This window comes from Alosa alosa, chromosome 2, assembly GCF_017589495.1.
Source record: "Alosa alosa isolate M-15738 ecotype Scorff River chromosome 2, AALO_Geno_1.1, whole genome shotgun sequence".
Classification (NCBI taxonomy): domain Eukaryota; kingdom Metazoa; phylum Chordata; class Actinopteri; order Clupeiformes; family Clupeidae; genus Alosa; species Alosa alosa.
The window spans coordinates 9,144,924-9,162,721 of NC_063190.1; the positions used below are offsets into that span (position 1 = coordinate 9,144,924).

At 41.4% G+C, this 17,798-nt stretch overlaps 3 protein-coding genes and 1 non-coding gene across 5 annotated transcripts; 2 read left to right on the forward strand and 2 right to left on the reverse strand.

Moving 5' to 3' along the window:
* Position 1: 1 nt before the first annotated feature.
* Positions 2-4,534, forward strand: zgc:158432 (uncharacterized protein LOC555281 homolog). 2 transcript variants are annotated; one of them, XM_048231765.1, is made up of 9 exons: positions 2-280; positions 600-711; positions 849-1,013; positions 1,406-1,487; positions 1,993-2,081; positions 2,187-2,243; positions 2,670-2,738; positions 3,161-3,305; positions 3,881-4,534. In XM_048231765.1, the coding sequence occupies exons 1-9, from the start codon at positions 196-198 to the stop codon at positions 3,989-3,991; spliced, it is 915 nt and encodes a 304-aa protein (XP_048087722.1). In that variant the 5' UTR covers positions 2-195; the 3' UTR covers positions 3,992-4,534. The 2 variants fall into 2 exon arrangements, with proteins under 2 accessions (XP_048087722.1, XP_048087714.1); XM_048231757.1 differs by having other exon boundaries at positions 7-280; positions 2,184-2,243.
* Positions 3,516-9,017, reverse strand: igbp1 (immunoglobulin (CD79A) binding protein 1). Its single transcript, XM_048231745.1, has 6 exons — positions 8,782-9,017; positions 7,928-8,236; positions 7,630-7,825; positions 7,466-7,542; positions 6,970-7,088; positions 3,516-5,672 (listed from the first exon to the last, which is right to left on the reverse strand). The coding sequence occupies exons 1-6, from the start codon at positions 8,991-8,993 to the stop codon at positions 5,524-5,526; spliced, it is 1,062 nt and encodes a 353-aa protein (XP_048087702.1). The 5' UTR covers positions 8,994-9,017; the 3' UTR covers positions 3,516-5,523.
* A 3,651-nt stretch (positions 9,018-12,668) lies between these two features.
* On the reverse strand, positions 12,669-15,907 carry wnt11f2 (wnt 11, family member 2). Its single transcript, XM_048231734.1, has 6 exons — positions 15,822-15,907; positions 15,217-15,451; positions 14,806-15,041; positions 14,398-14,675; positions 13,965-14,257; positions 12,669-13,804 (listed from the first exon to the last, which is right to left on the reverse strand). The coding sequence occupies exons 2-6, from the start codon at positions 15,303-15,305 to the stop codon at positions 13,630-13,632; spliced, it is 1,071 nt and encodes a 356-aa protein (XP_048087691.1). The 5' UTR covers positions 15,306-15,451; positions 15,822-15,907; the 3' UTR covers positions 12,669-13,629.
* A 1,190-nt stretch (positions 15,908-17,097) lies between these two features.
* trnap-agg lies at positions 17,098-17,169 on the forward strand. Its single transcript has one exon. It is a non-coding gene; the product is annotated as a tRNA-Pro (tRNA).
* The last annotated feature ends 629 nt before the right edge of the window (positions 17,170-17,798 follow it).

A 17,798-nucleotide genomic window follows, 5' to 3' on the forward strand; every position in this document is an offset into this window, starting at 1 on the left:
GGAAACCTATTGAGATGTTTCCATTGCAAACCTCTACATTCTGTACATTTTCATTTTCTGTCAAATGGCAGCAGTGTGTGTGTGTGTGTGTGTGTGAGAGAGAGTGTGTAGACGACCTGTCTGTAAAGGTGTGGCGCACATAAAAACTGGACTCTTGTTGAATCACTTTGTCAGAGGGTTCCATGTTCTGTGACAATGAAGTTCCTCCTGGTGTTGTGTTTCAGTACGCTGTTCATTTTGCTTGTTAATGGACAAGCTACAACAACTCCACTAACTAACCGTAAGTATTGTTGGTGATGACTTACCTGAAAATCTATTTAGGAACTGTAATTAACTAGATTAACTGTCAAGAGCAACACAACAAACACTGGAAGCTTCAATAATCAAACATTTATCGAGGCAGGGTGTGCCTAATGCAATGTAATGTAATCTTCCTAATGTTCTATCAATGACTATGGCATCCTCTTGAACGCTGGTTTTTGAATTTGGAGACCATTTATGTTGTCTGTAGTGACACTAGAATGTTCTTTTGTTGATGTAATGCTTATTTTCTATCTGACTATCATTTTTAAGTAACTGGCATGCTATTATGATTTCAGCACAATGTGTTGATGTGGAGGACTACCTTCCATGCAAATCTGTAAACAGTGATGATTTGACGTGTAGTGAAAACAGCAAATGTTCTTGTAAAGCCAAGAACCCGTATTGTAGGTAAGGACTTCTTCCACAGAAATAAACAAACAAACAAACAAACAAACAAACAAATAAATAAATAAATAAATACTCATTGCCATGATACCGACCTGTCCTATGTCCATTGTATACACTTATTTCCTCTCCTTTCACAGATGCAATAATAATGCTGGTGAATGGTTCATTGGTGAGGACTGCACTCAGAAATGGACTACTGTCCAATTTGCCTTGGTGGCATCACTACCTGGAGTGGGCTTAGCCATTTTAGTGGGAGTCGTGGTCTACTGTACCAGGAAACCGTCGAAAGGCAAAAAGAACAAGTATGTGAGGGGAGGGGAGGGGAAGGGAGACTCAGATGATTTATGATGATTTGTTTGGGTATCCAAATACCTGTGTGGTTGTGGTTGTACTATATATATAAAAATTAAGGGAACACTTAGGTTTTCCACAATTGTTAAAACACATTTTTTGAAACCTTCCACCCTTTTCTCCATTCTCAAACTACATTCACAGAATGTCTGACAGTTCTTGCAGTTCTTGAGTACCGATTCAGTGTATGATTGAAGTGTTCCCTTAAATTTTTTGAGCAGTATAATATTTGTGCTGTAAATATCAAACAGCAGAGAGGTGTGAACCCCATGCCACGACTGATTCTAAAATGTATGATGTTAATTATTATGTCAATTATAATGTTAATGTTATTATGTTCAAGGAAAGGAAAGACAAATGTGGCCTTTAACCAGGAGCTAGAAGACGACATGTTTAAGAACATAGTTTTTGCCTCTGACATGCAGGTGAGAGTATCAATAGTGAAAAGTATGTGGATCGCACAACAACTGTTTTTTGGGGAGGTGCTAGCCACTGGTAAAAAGTTCAAGTGGTAAAGAAGTGCCACACACTAGCTCCATATGACAAGTCTGTACTACAAAAAAACGCATTTTGTAGTAAAGACTTGTCATATGGAGCCAGAGTTCTTTATCACTTGAGAGTATCAATAATTAAATGAATGTATTTGTATCATATACTACACAGAAAATGTTTTGTTTTGTTTTTTGAAACCATTCAAAAGTTCTCTGTGTTTTTGTTTGTGTGGTTAGCTATCATAAAAGTTAATGTTACCATAAACAGCACCCTTTGGTGGAGAGCAATGTCACACAAAGGTGACTGACCATAAATTCCCACCCCTGAATGCAGTTTGTTGTGGTAAAACATTATGAAATAGACAGGGGAAAATATTACACACCCTTGTGAACCATATAATAACAAGAAACGCACACCTCTGACCCCCTCTTATGATAGGGGCGTCCAAACTCTAGGCCTCCACCAGAGAACATGAGACCGCCCAACAACACAGTCCCGATGGGAGCCATGCCCAACCACGATTACAGGTGAGGTCACATCCCGTGAGTTGTAGCATACTCAACACTAGGAAGATGTCTTTTCACTGGGTTCTGTTTTCACCTGCTCTTCATGTTCACATGCTGAAACAGCAGGATGCCTCCTCCTGCAGACAGGATGTCTACCAGCAGACCTTTCAACCAACCTTACAGGCATGTAGCTAGCAACTGTGCACCTCTTAATCACCTAACTACTGTTGTTAATTTGAGGCAGCCATGGCCCACTGGTTAGCACTCTGGACTTGTAACTGGAGGGTTGCCGGTTCGAGCCCCGACCAGTGGGCTGCGGCTGAAGTGCCCTTGAGCAAGGCACCTAACCCCTCACTGCTCCCCGAGCGCCGCCATTGTAGCAGGCAGCTCACTGCGCCGGGATTAGTGTGTGCTGTTTGTGTTTCACTAATTCACTGATTGGGTTAAATGCAGACCAAATTTCCCTCACGGGATCAAAAAAGTATATATACTTATACTTACTTAATCAATGACTTAATTTATTGCATTAATGGACAGATGCAGTAGTGTGTAAAGCCACTTATCTCTGTGGCTATATCGCTTTATACTAAAACATTTTGTTTTTCACAGTCAACAAAGAAACATCCATCCACCACAAGATAGGCCATCTATGGGGGGACCTCCCCCACAACCCAACAGGTATGTACTCTTATAAAGTCCAATTATGCAAGCCTAAAATTAGGGGCTCCTCGCTCTCCTGCTACCTTAGTGGATCTCTTTAATGTGCTATGTGGAGTTCTTTAATATATATAAAAACACTTTAAATGACCTAGAATTATCAACAGAATATGAAAAGCTACCGTTTTGACATAAAGTCAAGAGCATTCTGTGTCTGCTGCCTGGCATCACGGTGTGCCATGTGGGGTGGGGTGCTTTATCAAATACAGTGCAAGTGAAGTCATTAGAAGAGTGTCGTATGGCTGCGTTCAAGTCAACTCAAAAGCATAGGAAGCTCCTTTGCTGGCACCTTTAAACTTATCACTTTTTGTCAGCATTTCCAGGACTCAGTCATCAGTAAGCAGAAAGGTTATGTGCTATCTGTAATCTCCCCCCGTCTGCAGTTATGGCTCTGGAATGGGGCAGGTGCTGAGTAACCCATACGCCAAGTCGTCTCCAGGGAGACCTCCGTACGAGGGCCAAGGTCCACCTCAAGACTACAGCTCAGATTACAACTACAGACCCAAACAGCCCCCTGTGAACGGCACGGTGAGTTCAGGAGAGCCAAATAACGTTTCAGTACATCCGTGCCGTCTTATCACTAAACCACTACAAATACACACACATCAGCACTAATTTCTTCAGAGGGCAAGTGTGAAAAGTTGTAGGAGCCATTAAAAGGGTTGACATTAAAAGTAAACTCACAAGATAGACAGTTCACTTGTTTAGACTTTATGATGAAGAAGGCTACAAGATGAGTCATTTTTTTTGCTTCCTTTAATCACATCCATTTAAATATACAAAATGGGACACGGCATGAGCGGAGTAGATTATGTTATTAAAACCATCGAGAATAAGTTATATTGTGCAGTATTGAAAACACAGCACAATTGACAGCAATTTAAACCAGGGAATTTACAAAATGGCCTCATTGAAAAACACCCAGTGGTAATGGAGTATGGGTACTGTGTAAGCATGATTTTGATATTGGCATTTTCTTTTTGTATCTTGAAGTTTTGCAATGACAAATACATGAGCTAAAAGATTTCAAACCCGGGGCTGACACCATGGATGGACTTGTCTTCAGCAATGACTACATATGTGTTTGTGTGTTCTCATATCAGAGGGTGATGGCAGCGGATTTCCCACATTCCTCTCCATCCCAGCCACCTTTTCCCCAGCCTGACTACAGCGCCCCTCAGCTCCAGAGATCCGTGATGAACGGGAGGTATTGAGGACTTGCAGTAGACTTAAGATGATGACATGAGTTTATGGGAGAAGAGTTCTTTTTCAATACTTGTACATAATTATTTGATTGTGTAATTATTTAAAACACACTTGTCAAGGCCAATTTTGAGGAGTCTAGTAAGTCTTTGTAAGCTATCCTACATTCTCAGAAGAAAATGTTAAGAGCAATACCTTTCCTGTCCATTTGGAATCTTGACATGGATCATCTTGACATTGTTTACATACCTCCCTACATCTCTTAACTACATGTTATTGACCTCACAAATTCATCACTAAGTGTACTGTTCTGTTCTATCCATGGGGTCTTTTGGCAAAACAAAGACCAGAGAAAAGTAGAATATGATGCCTCCTTTAATTTTACAGGGTGACAATAAAGTCACTGAACATGGCACAACACACAATCCCAGCTACAAGCAGATTCAAATAAATATGAATCACGATTTGTGCATCTGTCAGCTTCACAGCAGAACACCCAAGCTAATGTATAAAACTCCATGAGTCCTTGTGAAATAAAAACAAATACCGTTTGAGCCACTGTGTGTTAAACAAATTCACAGAAATCTCTGATTATTACGGCATTGTTTTTTTCCTTATTACAACATATTGTTTTTAACCCACTGTCAGTATATTTAGCGTTACCCCTCCACAATCATGGGCTGATAGTGTGGCCCGGGTGCTTGATAAATAAGTAGGCTATCGTCACTGGAAGTGAAACCATGCACGGCATAACCAAACCCACTTCTTTGGATTGCTGCCAAACCCCAAACATCAGAGGGGCAGAGGGTTTGAAGCATTAGCTACATTAGCAACCGCAGTATGCAGTGGAGAAAAGTTGGATCCGTACAGCTGTACAACAACCACCTATTAACAGTGTTCCACCACACACACAAGCATTCTGCACCGTCAATGTTCCTGCTTCCAAAGTACCCAAGGTTGCTCCTGAAATTCTTCAAAAACAATCTCAAATATCTGCAAAGGCCAAGCTGGGGGTACCGCCACTAAGACACTGAGATTGAGAGCCAGACACAAATCAAACTAGAATAGAAAAAACTAACATAACAAAGACAAAATGTCTCGAATAAATCAGTAAATGTCCGAGTGCTTTTGAGCGGTCATCTGAAATAGGTCAAATACTTGTCGGGGAGGGAAATAAATTCCACTGAATATCCCCAGCTTTGGCTATTGGCATAATTTTCCAACTGAGCAAAACCAAGAGGGCTTGGTGTGGGATCGGTTTCAAACCAAACACTACTGGTTCCCGGGACAGAGTGGCCAGAGAAGGCGGTTCCCCTTGCCCCAGATGCCCTTCAGTATTAAGGAGCAGAACTCAAGGCTGCAGGATATCACAGCGTGTCTCATACACAAAGGCAGCCTAGACTGTCCATTTTTTATTTCCGAATAAAAAAAACAAATCAGACAGAAAGAGAGATTTTTTTTTGTGTGGTTGGCATGGTGTGTGTGTGTGTGTGTGTGTGTGTACGTGGCGTGGCGTGTGGACAATGTGTGCGTGGGGGCCCCTTCAGCCCATGTTCTGGCGATTGCCGTAGCCTCGCCGATGAGTGTCCTTCCAGTTGTCCCAGTCCCTTGCTTTCTGCAACGCCTCCTCGTCGTCGTTCTCCTCCTGTTTCTCCTTCTCCTCTTTCTCTCGCTCCTCAGCGTCATAGTCAGCTGGCGAAGAGGACACAACAGAAATGCACCTTGTTTCACGTGAAGTGGTAGCTGTTACATGTTTTTTGTTTGTTTGTTGAATGAATAATGCTACTAAACTGAATGGATGGCGGGTCCCCAAAAATGTATTGTTTACAAAAACAGTTTTCTGGAGGAGGGTGCCCATAGACAGTAAAGGAGCTAGTTTGGCAACACTGCCATCTATTGGATGATGTCTTAAGTGTTGAAACTGGAAACAGAGGACTTTAACTCATTGAATGCCAAGCTGTTTTTGGGAGCTTTGTCCTAGAGTGCCAGCAATCTAGACCATTGTTGATGATTTTTGTACAGCCACAGCATATTCTGTGTTATAACTATGAACACATACAATGGCTTGTTTAAAAGGTGAGACTTTAAGCTCTCAGTGGGTGCAAACCGTGTATTTCTACACGCCTCTGTTCCTGATAAACCTCAAGCTAAACAGTGGCTAGTTTTCATCAAAATCGCTGTTTTTTTTCTAGAAATGGAGATATAACGTCTTTCATGAAATATGAAGTGTTGCCGTAAACTTTCCGGGAAGTGATCAGTGAGACCTGGCGAGACTGCCACCTCGTGATAGACCCACAAAAATGGCCTGGTTTTGAGCAGACGTGCATGCGTCACTGATTCGACCCAAAGCGGCAACCGAGTTATGATATGTCCAGATTTCATGAGTTTTCGATCGTCATATATTTCATTTTCATTCATCACAGAGTTCCCAAAATCACATATTAGGTGTGTTAGAGTGTCTAGTTTCGTAATAAAAAAAAAAAGCTAAAAACGTAATATTACGTTTTTGGCATTCAACGCATGGGAAGGAAAAATGTAATATTACTCAATGAGTTAAAGGTAGTTTTCACATTTACACCCACATTCATTCATTTAGCAGCAGCTTCTATCCCACCATTTTTACTGATGATATTTTAATACCTTTCTAAGACATTTCAAAGACCTTTCACAGCCTACACAAGTACACAAAATTGCATATTTAACTTCTCAGGTTGGGCCTGTTTGTTGAAGATTATTGAAGATTAAGATTTTTTTTGCATTTTTTCATTCTAATAGGCCAGTTAGTGAATTCAAAACTATCATACTGCAGAAATCCACACAGCAAAACATTATCCACGGAAGAGTAAAATTACATAATTAGCCTAACTGGACCTACATACGATACAATCAATTCATGACTTTCCATGATAACCTTGGTGTTTAATCAATCAAAGCCACTGTTTCATGCAGCAGTGTTTCAGCTGGATGGCTGAGAGTGACCAGTGCTTACCAGAGCTGCTGGGGCCACGTGGGATGCCTTGGTCAGGCAGGCAACCCTGCCTCCTGTGCTGGTCATACCACTCATCCACCGTCATAGTCGCCAAGCTGGGGTAACCAGCCCCAAACACCCTGGGAACATTTAAAGCTTACATTAGCGCCACTCACTCTACTGCTCCTGTTTTATCATGACACCTTCTGCTTACTAATGAAAAAGCCCACCAGGTATGAACATAGAACTGGTGGGTTAATAGAGACAAGTTTGAGATGTTGAGAGGAACTTAACAACTGAAGACCCACAAGATCCCTCAGATGTAACGCCTAATATGAAGACAATGTGTACAGTACTTTGTGTCAACAAACACAAAGTTTTGATTAATAGGATAGTGAAAACCACATACATTATACAAAACACAAACACTGGAAAAGCTAAACACAGTAACGTTACAATATGAGATTAGTACACTAGGGGGCATAAGTATCAAGGGCAATGCAATTAGTAGACATACTTTGCCTGCACAGCATCTTTAGTGAGGATGAATGGCTTCATGGGGGGCCTTTTTGGCTGAGATGACTGTGCTGAACTCTGAAACAGAGTCAGAAAACAAAATGTGATCACCAAGTCACAGCTTGCATGTAAAACTGGAGGAGAGTAAAAGCCCATCTGCCACACCTGCTTGAGAACATCCATCCTCTTGAGAATCTCTACTTCTTGATCGATACTCTCGATTTCCTCCAGGGCAATAGTGATCCACCTACGGATGTTAAGGAGGTAGAAATCCCGCACAACCTCATCATCTGCCTGTCCGCTCTCTACTGCTGCTTTGATCTCTGAGAGTTTTGCCTCCGTGTCTTTTTTCTGATTATACCTGAATATGTAGAGAACGATATCATAGCATCATTATGGTGTGTGGGCAGCTTTAACACATATTCACAGTATATATATCAGTTTACAGACAGATAAAACAAACCTTTCAATTTTAGCCTGTCTTTGTGTGGCCATGGTGATGAGGTCTGCTTGTTGCAGAGGGCGTGGAGGCCGACTATCATCCTCCTCAGAAGTGTCATCTGAAGTCTCGCTGGATTTAGGCAGCTCAAATTTGCTAATGTTGTACTCCTTGCATCTCTTCAAGAAATCCAGAAAATACACACGGGCCATTTGAACTTGCTCCAACCGCTTGGACAAATTCACCTGTTTCATGGTCAACGCGCCAAGTAGAGCAGGAAGTAATAGATACTTTAAGTCTGTTGTAGCAATCTCCTCCAATTCTTCATTCCGACTGAAAAGCAAACATGGGGGTTGTTTAACTTCCCAAGATGTATTATTTGGCTGGCTTACTTCAAAGAAGCAGAGACAAATGACAAAGACATGGGCATGTTGCCTAGCAATTTGTAGCCAATACATTGTTGGTCTACAACTTACTAACTAAGATAGCTCGCCAATGACTGATTCCATTAGAATGACAGCCTCATCACCTCAAGAAGAATAAATTCAATTTCAATGAAATGGCGTGTTATTTATATTACGTTACCACTTAGCAGCTGGCTGGCTATTATGGATTGACTCACTGTTGCAGATGGTCACTAGTAGCTATTGAGCTAAAGTTAGCTAACGTTAACCTTACCCCAAATTTAGTAATGTTAAATATCAAACTCCTTGTGTTGTGAACTCTAAACTTCTAGAGAGAAAATATAATTTGCTTTAATGGATCAGCTGCACAATCAGACCATAATCACAATGTTATGTAAACTTGATAGGTGCCATTAAATTGATGAGCAAACGTCAACATTAGCTAGCTGGCGTTAGCGGTCTTGGCTGGCTCACCTGAATAACTCGAGTTGGGCGACCATCCGCGTTGCCTCTTCCAGTTGCATAATTCCGCGCTTAACTTTCACTTGAATTGGATTAGATCCTGTAGGCTCATTTGTAGTATCTACTTCTTCATAAAATTTCCATCCACGATCTAATAAATCAGAAAGTTTAGGAGCCTCTGACTCTGAGTTTTGTGTATGGTTGACATCTTCTGCTGACGCCATTTTCTCGAAAGTGAAAAACAACGATTACGCATACAATTCGGCCTCCGTACTTTCCAGTTTCAACACTTAAGACATCATCCAATAGATGGCAGTGTTGCCAAACTAGCTCCTTTACTGTCTATGGGCACCCTCCTCCAGAAACCTGTTTTTGTAAACAATACATTTTTGGGGACCCGCCATCCATTCAGTTTAGTAGCATTATTCTTTCAACAAACAAACAAAAAACATGTAACAGCTACCACTTCACGTGAAACAAGGTGCATTTATTTTTCTTGTCTCTGTTTTCACAGCTTCAGGCGGACAGGTCAGAGGTCCCTCTCCTCCTAGTTATGGCAGAATGCAAAAAGTATAGCCTTGTAGTATGGTATAGTTTATTTTTATGTGTCACATATTGAACAATGTCCTTGACATAATGTTGTTCAGGTGGAGAGACATTATTTACAGAACCCAGAGGACACTGCGTGTGTGTGTGTGTGTGTGTGTGTGTGTGTGTGTGTGTGTAAAATATGTAAAAAAAAAAAGGTGTGGGGTTTTAAATGAAGAAAAAAAGGTTAGTAATACTAAAAAGGGCTTCTTTCAACTGGTCACTAGAGGCAAGTGGACTTGAAAACTTGAGAAATCTCTGATGTGTTGTCCATGTGTTGTCCATTGAATGTTATGTTTGTCTGTGGACTTAATTGGTAAAATATGTCTTGTCTCCTCCGTGGGATAGTGGGAAACGTAATTTTGATCTCTTTGTATGTCTTGACATGTGAAGAAATTGACAATAAAGCAGACTTTGACTTTGACTTTGATTTGTTGGGTGTTGGTGATGAGAACTGTTAATCATGGTGTGTGTGTGTGCAACTGTGTGCTTCATTGAACCCTGTGTTATTACACATTGTAACATTACATTTATGTATCTAAATGAGCACTTACAATGCTATATTGTGTACATTTCATTTACATCACAGTTTGGTGAGTGTGTTGGATTTATAAGTGCAGTGCAATAAGTGCAGAGGTAAAAGAAATCTGGTTGACAACAGTGTGACATTAACTTTGTGTCCCTCATAATATATAGCCTGCATAATGCATTTTAGCAAGATCTGCTTCCATAATCATGACCACAAGAATTTTTCATCACAGCATTCCTGCTTTTAATGCTGGCCACATGAACAGCACAAGAAAATGGTTCATTTATTTTCATATTTGTAAAGTGAACAAAGCGTGTGGCCTTTTTAGCCACACAGGACTAAAAGCAAACACTCAATCACTCAGACAACAAGCACGCGCCTTTGTTAGATTCTCTAGATGCCAGGGGGTGAGGGGGACACCACAATCCTCATCAGTTCTAACAGATGGCTAGAGCAGAATTGAAGGAATGACCTTGGGTAAAATTCACTGTTGTGTCCTGCTTTAAAACGTGATTTCAAGTGTCTTGTTCTCACTATGTACTTGTGCTTGAATTACCAACCTTTTTATTAACACCTACTTTGTCCTTCCACTCTCTTCCAATGCCTTTTTGTGGAGCTGCTCTGTTTATTACAATTACATCCCAAATTAGCTCAGACCAAAAACAACTTGCTGGAGGAATTTGGAAGCTGTATCTAAGAATTTCTCCACCTGTCCCTGTGGTAGTTTACCCCCCAGGCTGGGATGACCCCAGGAATGTGAGGGGGAGATTAGCCCTTGCTGTTAAAGTCTATCTCTGCATCTGTATTTAAGTGCCACACTGCCCTGGCCTGCCATCAATCATTACACCAACACTCACTACTACAGACACAATGCTGTCCATTTCATAGTAAATCATCGCCTACTGTTCCTACCATGTTCCAGTCTGTTTTTGGTAATTTGCATATTGCTTGATTCCCAAGGACACTGTAAAAGTGTCTGAGCTGAACTTATTTTGTGTTTAGTTTAATTCCCGAGGACCTCCACACACATCAAAGCTATTTGATCTGATCAACTTCTGCTGAATTCATTTAATGAATGGGTGTATGAAATATGGGTTCATGCTGTTTATTTAAAAACAGAAGTCCTGTAAACACACAGCTGGCCCGGGATGAAGAGGGCATGGCATTCCTCACATATTCACATCAGCTGTAGAATCAACAGTGCGGCTCTTTGCAGTGTGCTAGCACCCTTTTACCAGTCTCAGTGTCCAGGGTCCAGTCTGTGTCCAGGGACAGAGCCACTGGACCTGGGAGCACACACTTAATAGCTATCTGTTCAGTTGATAATAGGTGTCTACTAAAGTCTACATGCACTGTTTCTTGGTCTGTTTAATGCAATGGGACCAGTAAATACTAAAAAGTGAATTAAAGTATTTTACTTGTACACTACTGCAAATTCAGAGGATGCACTGCAAAAACTGCTTATTTACCAAGTTTTAATCTTACATAAAGATCAAAGAATCCAGTTGGTATTGTTTTTAGTATAAAGAGACTTACCTAGTTGCGCTTTCTCATAAAAATCATTTGACTTAATTTAATAGGAGTTTGACTTATTATGAGCGCCGCCCAGCGAAGCGGCGGTCATATAGGTTTAGTCAGATTTATTTATTTATTTATTTATTTCGCATGTCCAAATTTCCGTCAAGGATTCCCGGGACACTGTAAGACCGGGGTACACGAAACTTGGTGGTGATGTAACCCCACATGGATAGCATGGAACCACCTTTTTTCGTTTTGATCTGTAGCCCCCCCGCAGGACTGGACCCCCCGAAAGGAGGGTAGGGCAGACACAGTTTTCTGTGAATATCTTGAGAACCGTAGGGCCTAGGATGACCAATGTTTGCGTATGTTTGCCTCCAGGGGTCATGTAAACCCATTACATATGCACACATGTGCATAAACAGATACACACACACACATACATTCACAGTAATCCTACGTATGACACACTCACACAGTAGACATATATACGCAAGCATGCACATGCACACACACAGGCACATAAACAGGCAAACACACAAGCACATGCACGCACACCCACCCACCCACACACACATAAACATAAACATGTACACGCACACATGCACACAATTCAAGAATTTCTCAGAATTATGAACAGGCAAGATGGGGGTGGGGTTGTATAAAATGTATTTTACATGTGAAATCTATGAACTAATCATGTTTTGGTACTTGTTGTCTAGCAGATACCAGTGAGAATTGAGTGTGCATAATGCAATTCAGTGAGACAGTTAAAATCATATATGCCTTTCAGCGTGACTTATTTTTGTGGAAAACATGTGTTGGACTGGGCGGCGGTCATATTTTGTACATCTAGTTTTAAGATATCTTGTCAAGAAAACAAGCAAAATTTGCAAAAGTAATTGGGCAAATTTGGCTGCCTTAAAATAAGTCAATCTCTTAAATCAAAATGATCTCATGAGAGAGCGCTCTCTTTATACTAAAAAACTGTTTTGCAGTGAGTCAAAACCAGATTCTGACACAATACAGATCATTTTCAAAATGCTAATGGCCTGGTTATGTTTGCTTTACCATAGTTATCTTGTAACATACCTAGAGGGTTGCAGGGAAAACATGTAGTCTGTGCATAAATTACTAGGCTCAGTTTATGTTCCTACTAGGCAAGATGTCTGCAACCTCATTTTTGTGTAAATGTAACAAGGTTCAAGGTTGTGGCAATATTCTACCCCTAAATAGCACAAGGCGATAAAGCACCTACTGCTAAAAACATGTCAAATTAGTCACTCAAGTTTTTATTTAAAATTTAGGACAGTATGAGTATTTCGTTTAGGACAGTATGAGTATTTTCGTATTTCCTATTGCAGGCTTTTCCTTTAACTATGAACAAGACTTACATCATCATTCAGACTAAATGATGTCTACATAAAGCCTGCAGCATGGACTACATGAACTAGAATGTCATGCTTTACCTTAAATGACCTTTTTGTAAGTGCATTTCATTTTCATTGTGTGGTAGACACTGTACTGTCTAATAATGAAACTCAGATCAATGTAAAAGTTGTATGGGTGTGTTCATATATGCTATGATAGTTCATACTGATGAATCCTTCCTGATAAATCCTTACAGTTAAGTAGGCCTATGCAAAAAGCAATAAATACAAGTAACCACACATAAAAACTTTGTTCTAAATAGATCATTTTGATTTGGGTTAAACAGTGAGCAAGTTAACCATGGATTGTTTGCTCGCCTTGCACCACATCCACAAATGCCCCTTCTCACCGTGAGTCATCTCTTTGCTCAGCAAAGGAGTTAATGAGTAAGGATCAGTCTGTTCAGAGCTGTCACTCAGGCCACATCTGTCTGTGTCTTTTCTAAAAAGTCTTTTATTTGGTGTCCATCCCAATTGTCTTTTTTCTCTCTCCAAATAGCGTTGTCCATTCAGAGGGAACCTCTGGGACACCCGTCCATCACCTGCACGTAAACAGAACCTAGGTCTTGTCAGAGCTCCGCTGTTGTCTGTAAACCATCACTATGGTTTCTGCCAGGTGTCGCCATGGTCACACACGCAGCCACAAAAGGCATGTCTTACGCCTTGAAGAAAAGAGCCTGCTGTGGGGGTGGACCCAGCACTTTGTTCGGGTCCAGTTCATAACCCTCTCCCTTTGTCCATTTGTTGCTCCTTGTTGTCTTTTTTCCCCTCTTCTCCTTCTTCTAACTCCAGGGTTCACTTGCAGACATACCTTTCCACTGTGCGCTCACAGTGTTTGCAGGTGACGTAGCAGCACCAGTGGTACTTGCAGTGGCAGCGTTCCACCACTTGCTCTGTGTACACGTTGTAGCCTCGACCACAGCACATCAGACCGCAGCTGTCACTGCCACTCGCTGTCTTATTACACTCCCTGGAGACAGATTAAACAGTGTATTAGTCAATGGGGTTAACTGCACCACGTGGCTGAGATAGGGAAAGAGAGGAGGCCTATTGATTGGGTGGACGTTTTTGCCCATTTAGAGAGGTAAAAAATTCAGCTTTCAAATTAAGATACTGGATGTTTCCATTACCTGTCTTGTGTGCCAAGGGACCCATGTTTTGCGTCAGTCTTACAATAGTCAGGTGAGCTGACAAGGTAAACAAGTTCACCCTCTCGGACAGGTCGCACATCCAGCTCTTTGGGAACTAGTTGCCTGCGTGTGCCAACAAGGCGATGGATCACTTTTGTAGCTGAAAGGTACTTGGTCTTTAGATCCTCTGCAATGTGGCCGATGTCATGCAGCCCCTTCCAGCATGTTTTAACAGAACATGACCCAGACACGCCATGACACTTGCACTTTGTCTCCACAGCATCTACCAAGACCTGCAAATTAGCAAAATGATATTTTTACTGCAAACAATGTGTACTTAGATCAGCTGAATACACAACACAACACAATAGGATAACTAAACCCAGAGAGAAATATTGCCATGTAATGGCGAAACCCCTAACGTGATGCGTACCTGTCTGCCCACCGCATTGTTGTGTAGATGCATCAGCCTGAACGCTTGAGGGCCAGACCTACGGTTTTTCATGGGCGCGTCGGAGAACGCGGAGCCCATCTGAAGCCCGTAGCGAATGTTGTCTCCGCAGCCTCCCCATCGGAAATCAGGAGCGGCTTGCTCCGCTGGGGCAGGACCGCACGTGCAACTCGGCAGCTCTCCGGAGGCGCAAGCCTTTGCAATGGAGTGACTCACAACAGCGGCAGCAAGGGCAAACGCAAACGCCGACTCTCTGGTACCTGTAAAACACATTCCGACAGTAAGTGCATGTACTCCTTCTGAGAAAGGATGTCCAATTTCTGACAAGGGTATATGGTTTGACTAAATCAACCAACACGTGTTTATTTTCACATGTATAAAGGTTCCTACCTTTTGCCAAGTCTGGTGTGAAATGAGGCGCACTCTCAATTGACGAGCAGTTCCATCGCATATCTTTCAAAGTGTTCTGGCAGGCGTTCTTTGTCAGTTTGGCAGCATGCACGATACTGTGCATGAGCTCCAGGTTGCGACGACATAGCTGGAGCTGGTCTGGAGCCAACCCGTCAAGGAGCTTACAGTGGTGCGTCTGATTCCAACCCACTGAACTACCATTCACCGTGAGACCTCTGAAAAATAACATATACGCAAAATTGGTCATTAACATTTATTTAATATGTATTTATATACATGTTTTTAAATAAATAAGGATACATGGGTCCAGCAGGAACTAACACCACACATTTACTGCATAGCGCTGTTTCAAGGTTCATTCGAAAGCAATTACCAAAACTTGACACTTACAGCCAGTAGATACCCGCGCTACAGTGAACTTCCAGAAGGACCATCAGTATGAGTACAGAGACGTTCCTGTGATATTGCATATTGTCCATCTATCGATTGTTGCTCTCAAATGTCCTGTCCTCTAATGCCAAACAGTTGCCAAATGCAGCAGTGACTGACAGTAGGCCTATCTAAAAAAAATCCAAAACAGTTGTTTCGCACATACGGTGTTGGGATGATGGTGTCAAAAGAGCTCCTAATGCAGACAACACAGTGGTTTGTTTAACAGCGTCTTTTTATCTGACTAGTCTCTGTGTAACCACGCCCAACTAATTCGACGAATAAACTTCAGGTAGGTCCATTCTGACCTCTATGGCTAGTATGGCACTAGTATACAGCTGCGAAATTCTAGTTATGATAACTAGGGTGCATACAAAACATTTGTAAAGCCAAGGCTATGAAATATTGTAATTCTATAGGCTAACATTTCTGTTGAATATAGCCTAATATCGTAAAATGTGTTTAGGCTTAGCCTACAGACTGTAACTTAAGCAACGACAAACATTGTAGCCTAAACATTTTCTGCGTAAATGATTTCACATGGAGGATCAATCACTTTGTCATACCTAAAACAAGACTGTAGATTGTCAGCCTTTGTCCATAGATCGATACAGGGGCCCTGCTGTGAACAGAGACGTAACTCTGCTCGAGGCTAAATTTTAGACATATATGCCTACCTACTTGTAGCCTAACTATTTTGAGGCTAGGAATTATGCCGTAGACCTAAATTCTCGGAATGACTAACTTGTTTCGCATTTCGTCCTGATTAGTTTTGAACGTTTCTTGTGGGCTAATCACTTCAGACACTGAGCCATTCAATGTTCAGACGGGTTGCTCGGTAAGTTGCCCTCTGTGTGAAGCAATTAGCGGGCCTTAGGCCTAAGTCTTTTGAAGATTTCTTTTGAGGCGGATCTCTACAACATGAAACATTTACATCACAACGGATTTAGTTAGTTCTCTAGTTATAGCCTAATCCTGGAATCGTCATTCTTTTCATATGGACACAAAGTATCCCCAAGTGACGCATCTTCACAGGAGCAAGCAGGCTCCAATAAGAACTCCACGGCAACAATAAGAATAGTTCCCACATTCCAGCAAGAAAAGTGTCATATGGGCCTACCCTTGGTGGTGATACAAAGTTGCAGTCTACGCATTGCTGATAGCCTACAATTCATTGATACAAAGTCGCAGCCTGGGGATTGTTGAAATAATAAGTTGATACAAAGTCGCAGCCCTTGGTTTTATAAAGGCTAGAAATTACACCCTGCAGCCTAGCCTAAACAATTGTAATAATTTAATCAAAACAGATTTTTTTTTTAATTATTTAAGATCAGTGGCCTACAGTCAGAACTCATTTCCAGAAAAGCAACAGATAACATCAATGAAGAGTGAAGAGTTGGTCATCAAAATTAAAAATGACTTTACGCCAGATGCAATCGGACAACATTTTTAGTCTAATTTTAACAATTTAGGCTATTCCTAGTTCACGTTTGCCTGTTCATTGACCATTCTGCCACGAACACAATTGTTCGGATTTTGAAACTTGTTTTGCTTGACGCTTAAAAAGGTAACGGGTCTAAAATTGAGACCTATTCGATGTTATGTCTGGAGAAATCTGCACGCTTAGATGTAGCACTATGTTACCGGAACAACGTCCTGTCAACATCTAGGCTACAGGTTTTTGTGGCATGGTCAAGAAATATTTATTAAGGATAATGCGCAATGGATTGTGGTTGTAACATGCCTTGAAAATTCACAGCGATAACAATAAATCACGAAACAGTAGACTATAAAGTTCTGACATCTAACTATATTTATGTTGCATTTTGCCTGTATGCACGCGGCTCGTTGGTCTAGGGGTATGATTCTCGCTTAGGGTGCGAGAGGTCCCGGGTTCAAATCCCGGACGAGCCCTATTTTTTGTAAGTGCCCTGGATTTAAATAACCGCTAACCTAAGCAAGATCAAGCTTTACATATGTAAGCCTATGCTATATCAAAACATATTCAGTGAAAGAGTTTACATTCGGCATGCGTGTTGTCACTTGGCACCAATGTGCCTACCGTGTAGCAAGTAGCCTAGCCTAATCCAAGGCATATCCTATCACAACACATGCTCTGTTTATAGGAATGTAGGCAGCCTATAACGCTCCATATGGTTGTCTCCCGGGGGTATTCAGTCTCTTAGGCCTACATGTGAATATCACAACAATTAAAAGCCTAAAGCAAAACAATTAGGGTGATTGACGTGCGGTCAGTTTTGGTGCCTATGGCCACAAAACAAACCCTTTAAAGTTTGTTTTACAGATACAAACGGATTTATCTTAATCCTTTCATCACCCGTCTTTAAATTGTAAACACAATACAATCCGGGAATTCATCATGGTCATAGACTCAGGTAGCCTACCTATGGACCTTGGAAGTTGTTAAACTATAAACAAAATGATCAAATATGGGACCTCATGAGTGAGTGAAAGACAGAGGAAGGGGGAGGGCAAGCAGGCTAGTTAGAGGATCTTAAATGCATAATCTGTATGTGGTCTGA

Excerpts from the sequence above, each read along its gene's own strand:
- igbp1 (XM_048231745.1), bottom strand. The coding sequence starts at position 8,993 with ATGGCGTCAGCAGAAGATGTCAACCATACACAAAACTCAGAGTCAGAG. Across the intron at positions 8,237-8,781 it reads GCCCAACTCGAGTTATTCAG|TCGGAATGAAGAATTGGAGG; the intron begins GTGAGCCAGCCA and ends TTTGCTTTTCAG. Across the intron at positions 5,673-6,969 it reads ACGTGGCCCCAGCAGCTCTG|CTGACTATGACGCTGAGGAG; the intron begins GTAAGCACTGGT and ends CCTCTTCGCCAG.
- zgc:158432 (XM_048231757.1), top strand. The coding sequence starts at position 196 with ATGAAGTTCCTCCTGGTGTTGTGTTTCAGTACGCTGTTCATTTTGCTT. Across the intron at positions 1,488-1,992 it reads TTTTTGCCTCTGACATGCAG|GGGCGTCCAAACTCTAGGCC; the intron begins GTGAGAGTATCA and ends CTCTTATGATAG. Across the intron at positions 3,306-3,880 it reads AGCCCCCTGTGAACGGCACG|AGGGTGATGGCAGCGGATTT; the intron begins GTGAGTTCAGGA and ends TTCTCATATCAG.
- wnt11f2 (XM_048231734.1), bottom strand. The coding sequence starts at position 15,305 with ATGGACAATATGCAATATCACAGGAACGTCTCTGTACTCATACTGATG. Across the intron at positions 15,042-15,216 it reads AGCGCGGGTATCTACTGGCT|AGGTCTCACGGTGAATGGTA; the intron begins GTAAGTGTCAAG and ends GTTATTTTTCAG. Across the intron at positions 13,805-13,964 it reads TCCCTTGGCACACAAGACAG|GGAGTGTAATAAGACAGCGA; the intron begins GTAATGGAAACA and ends ATCTGTCTCCAG.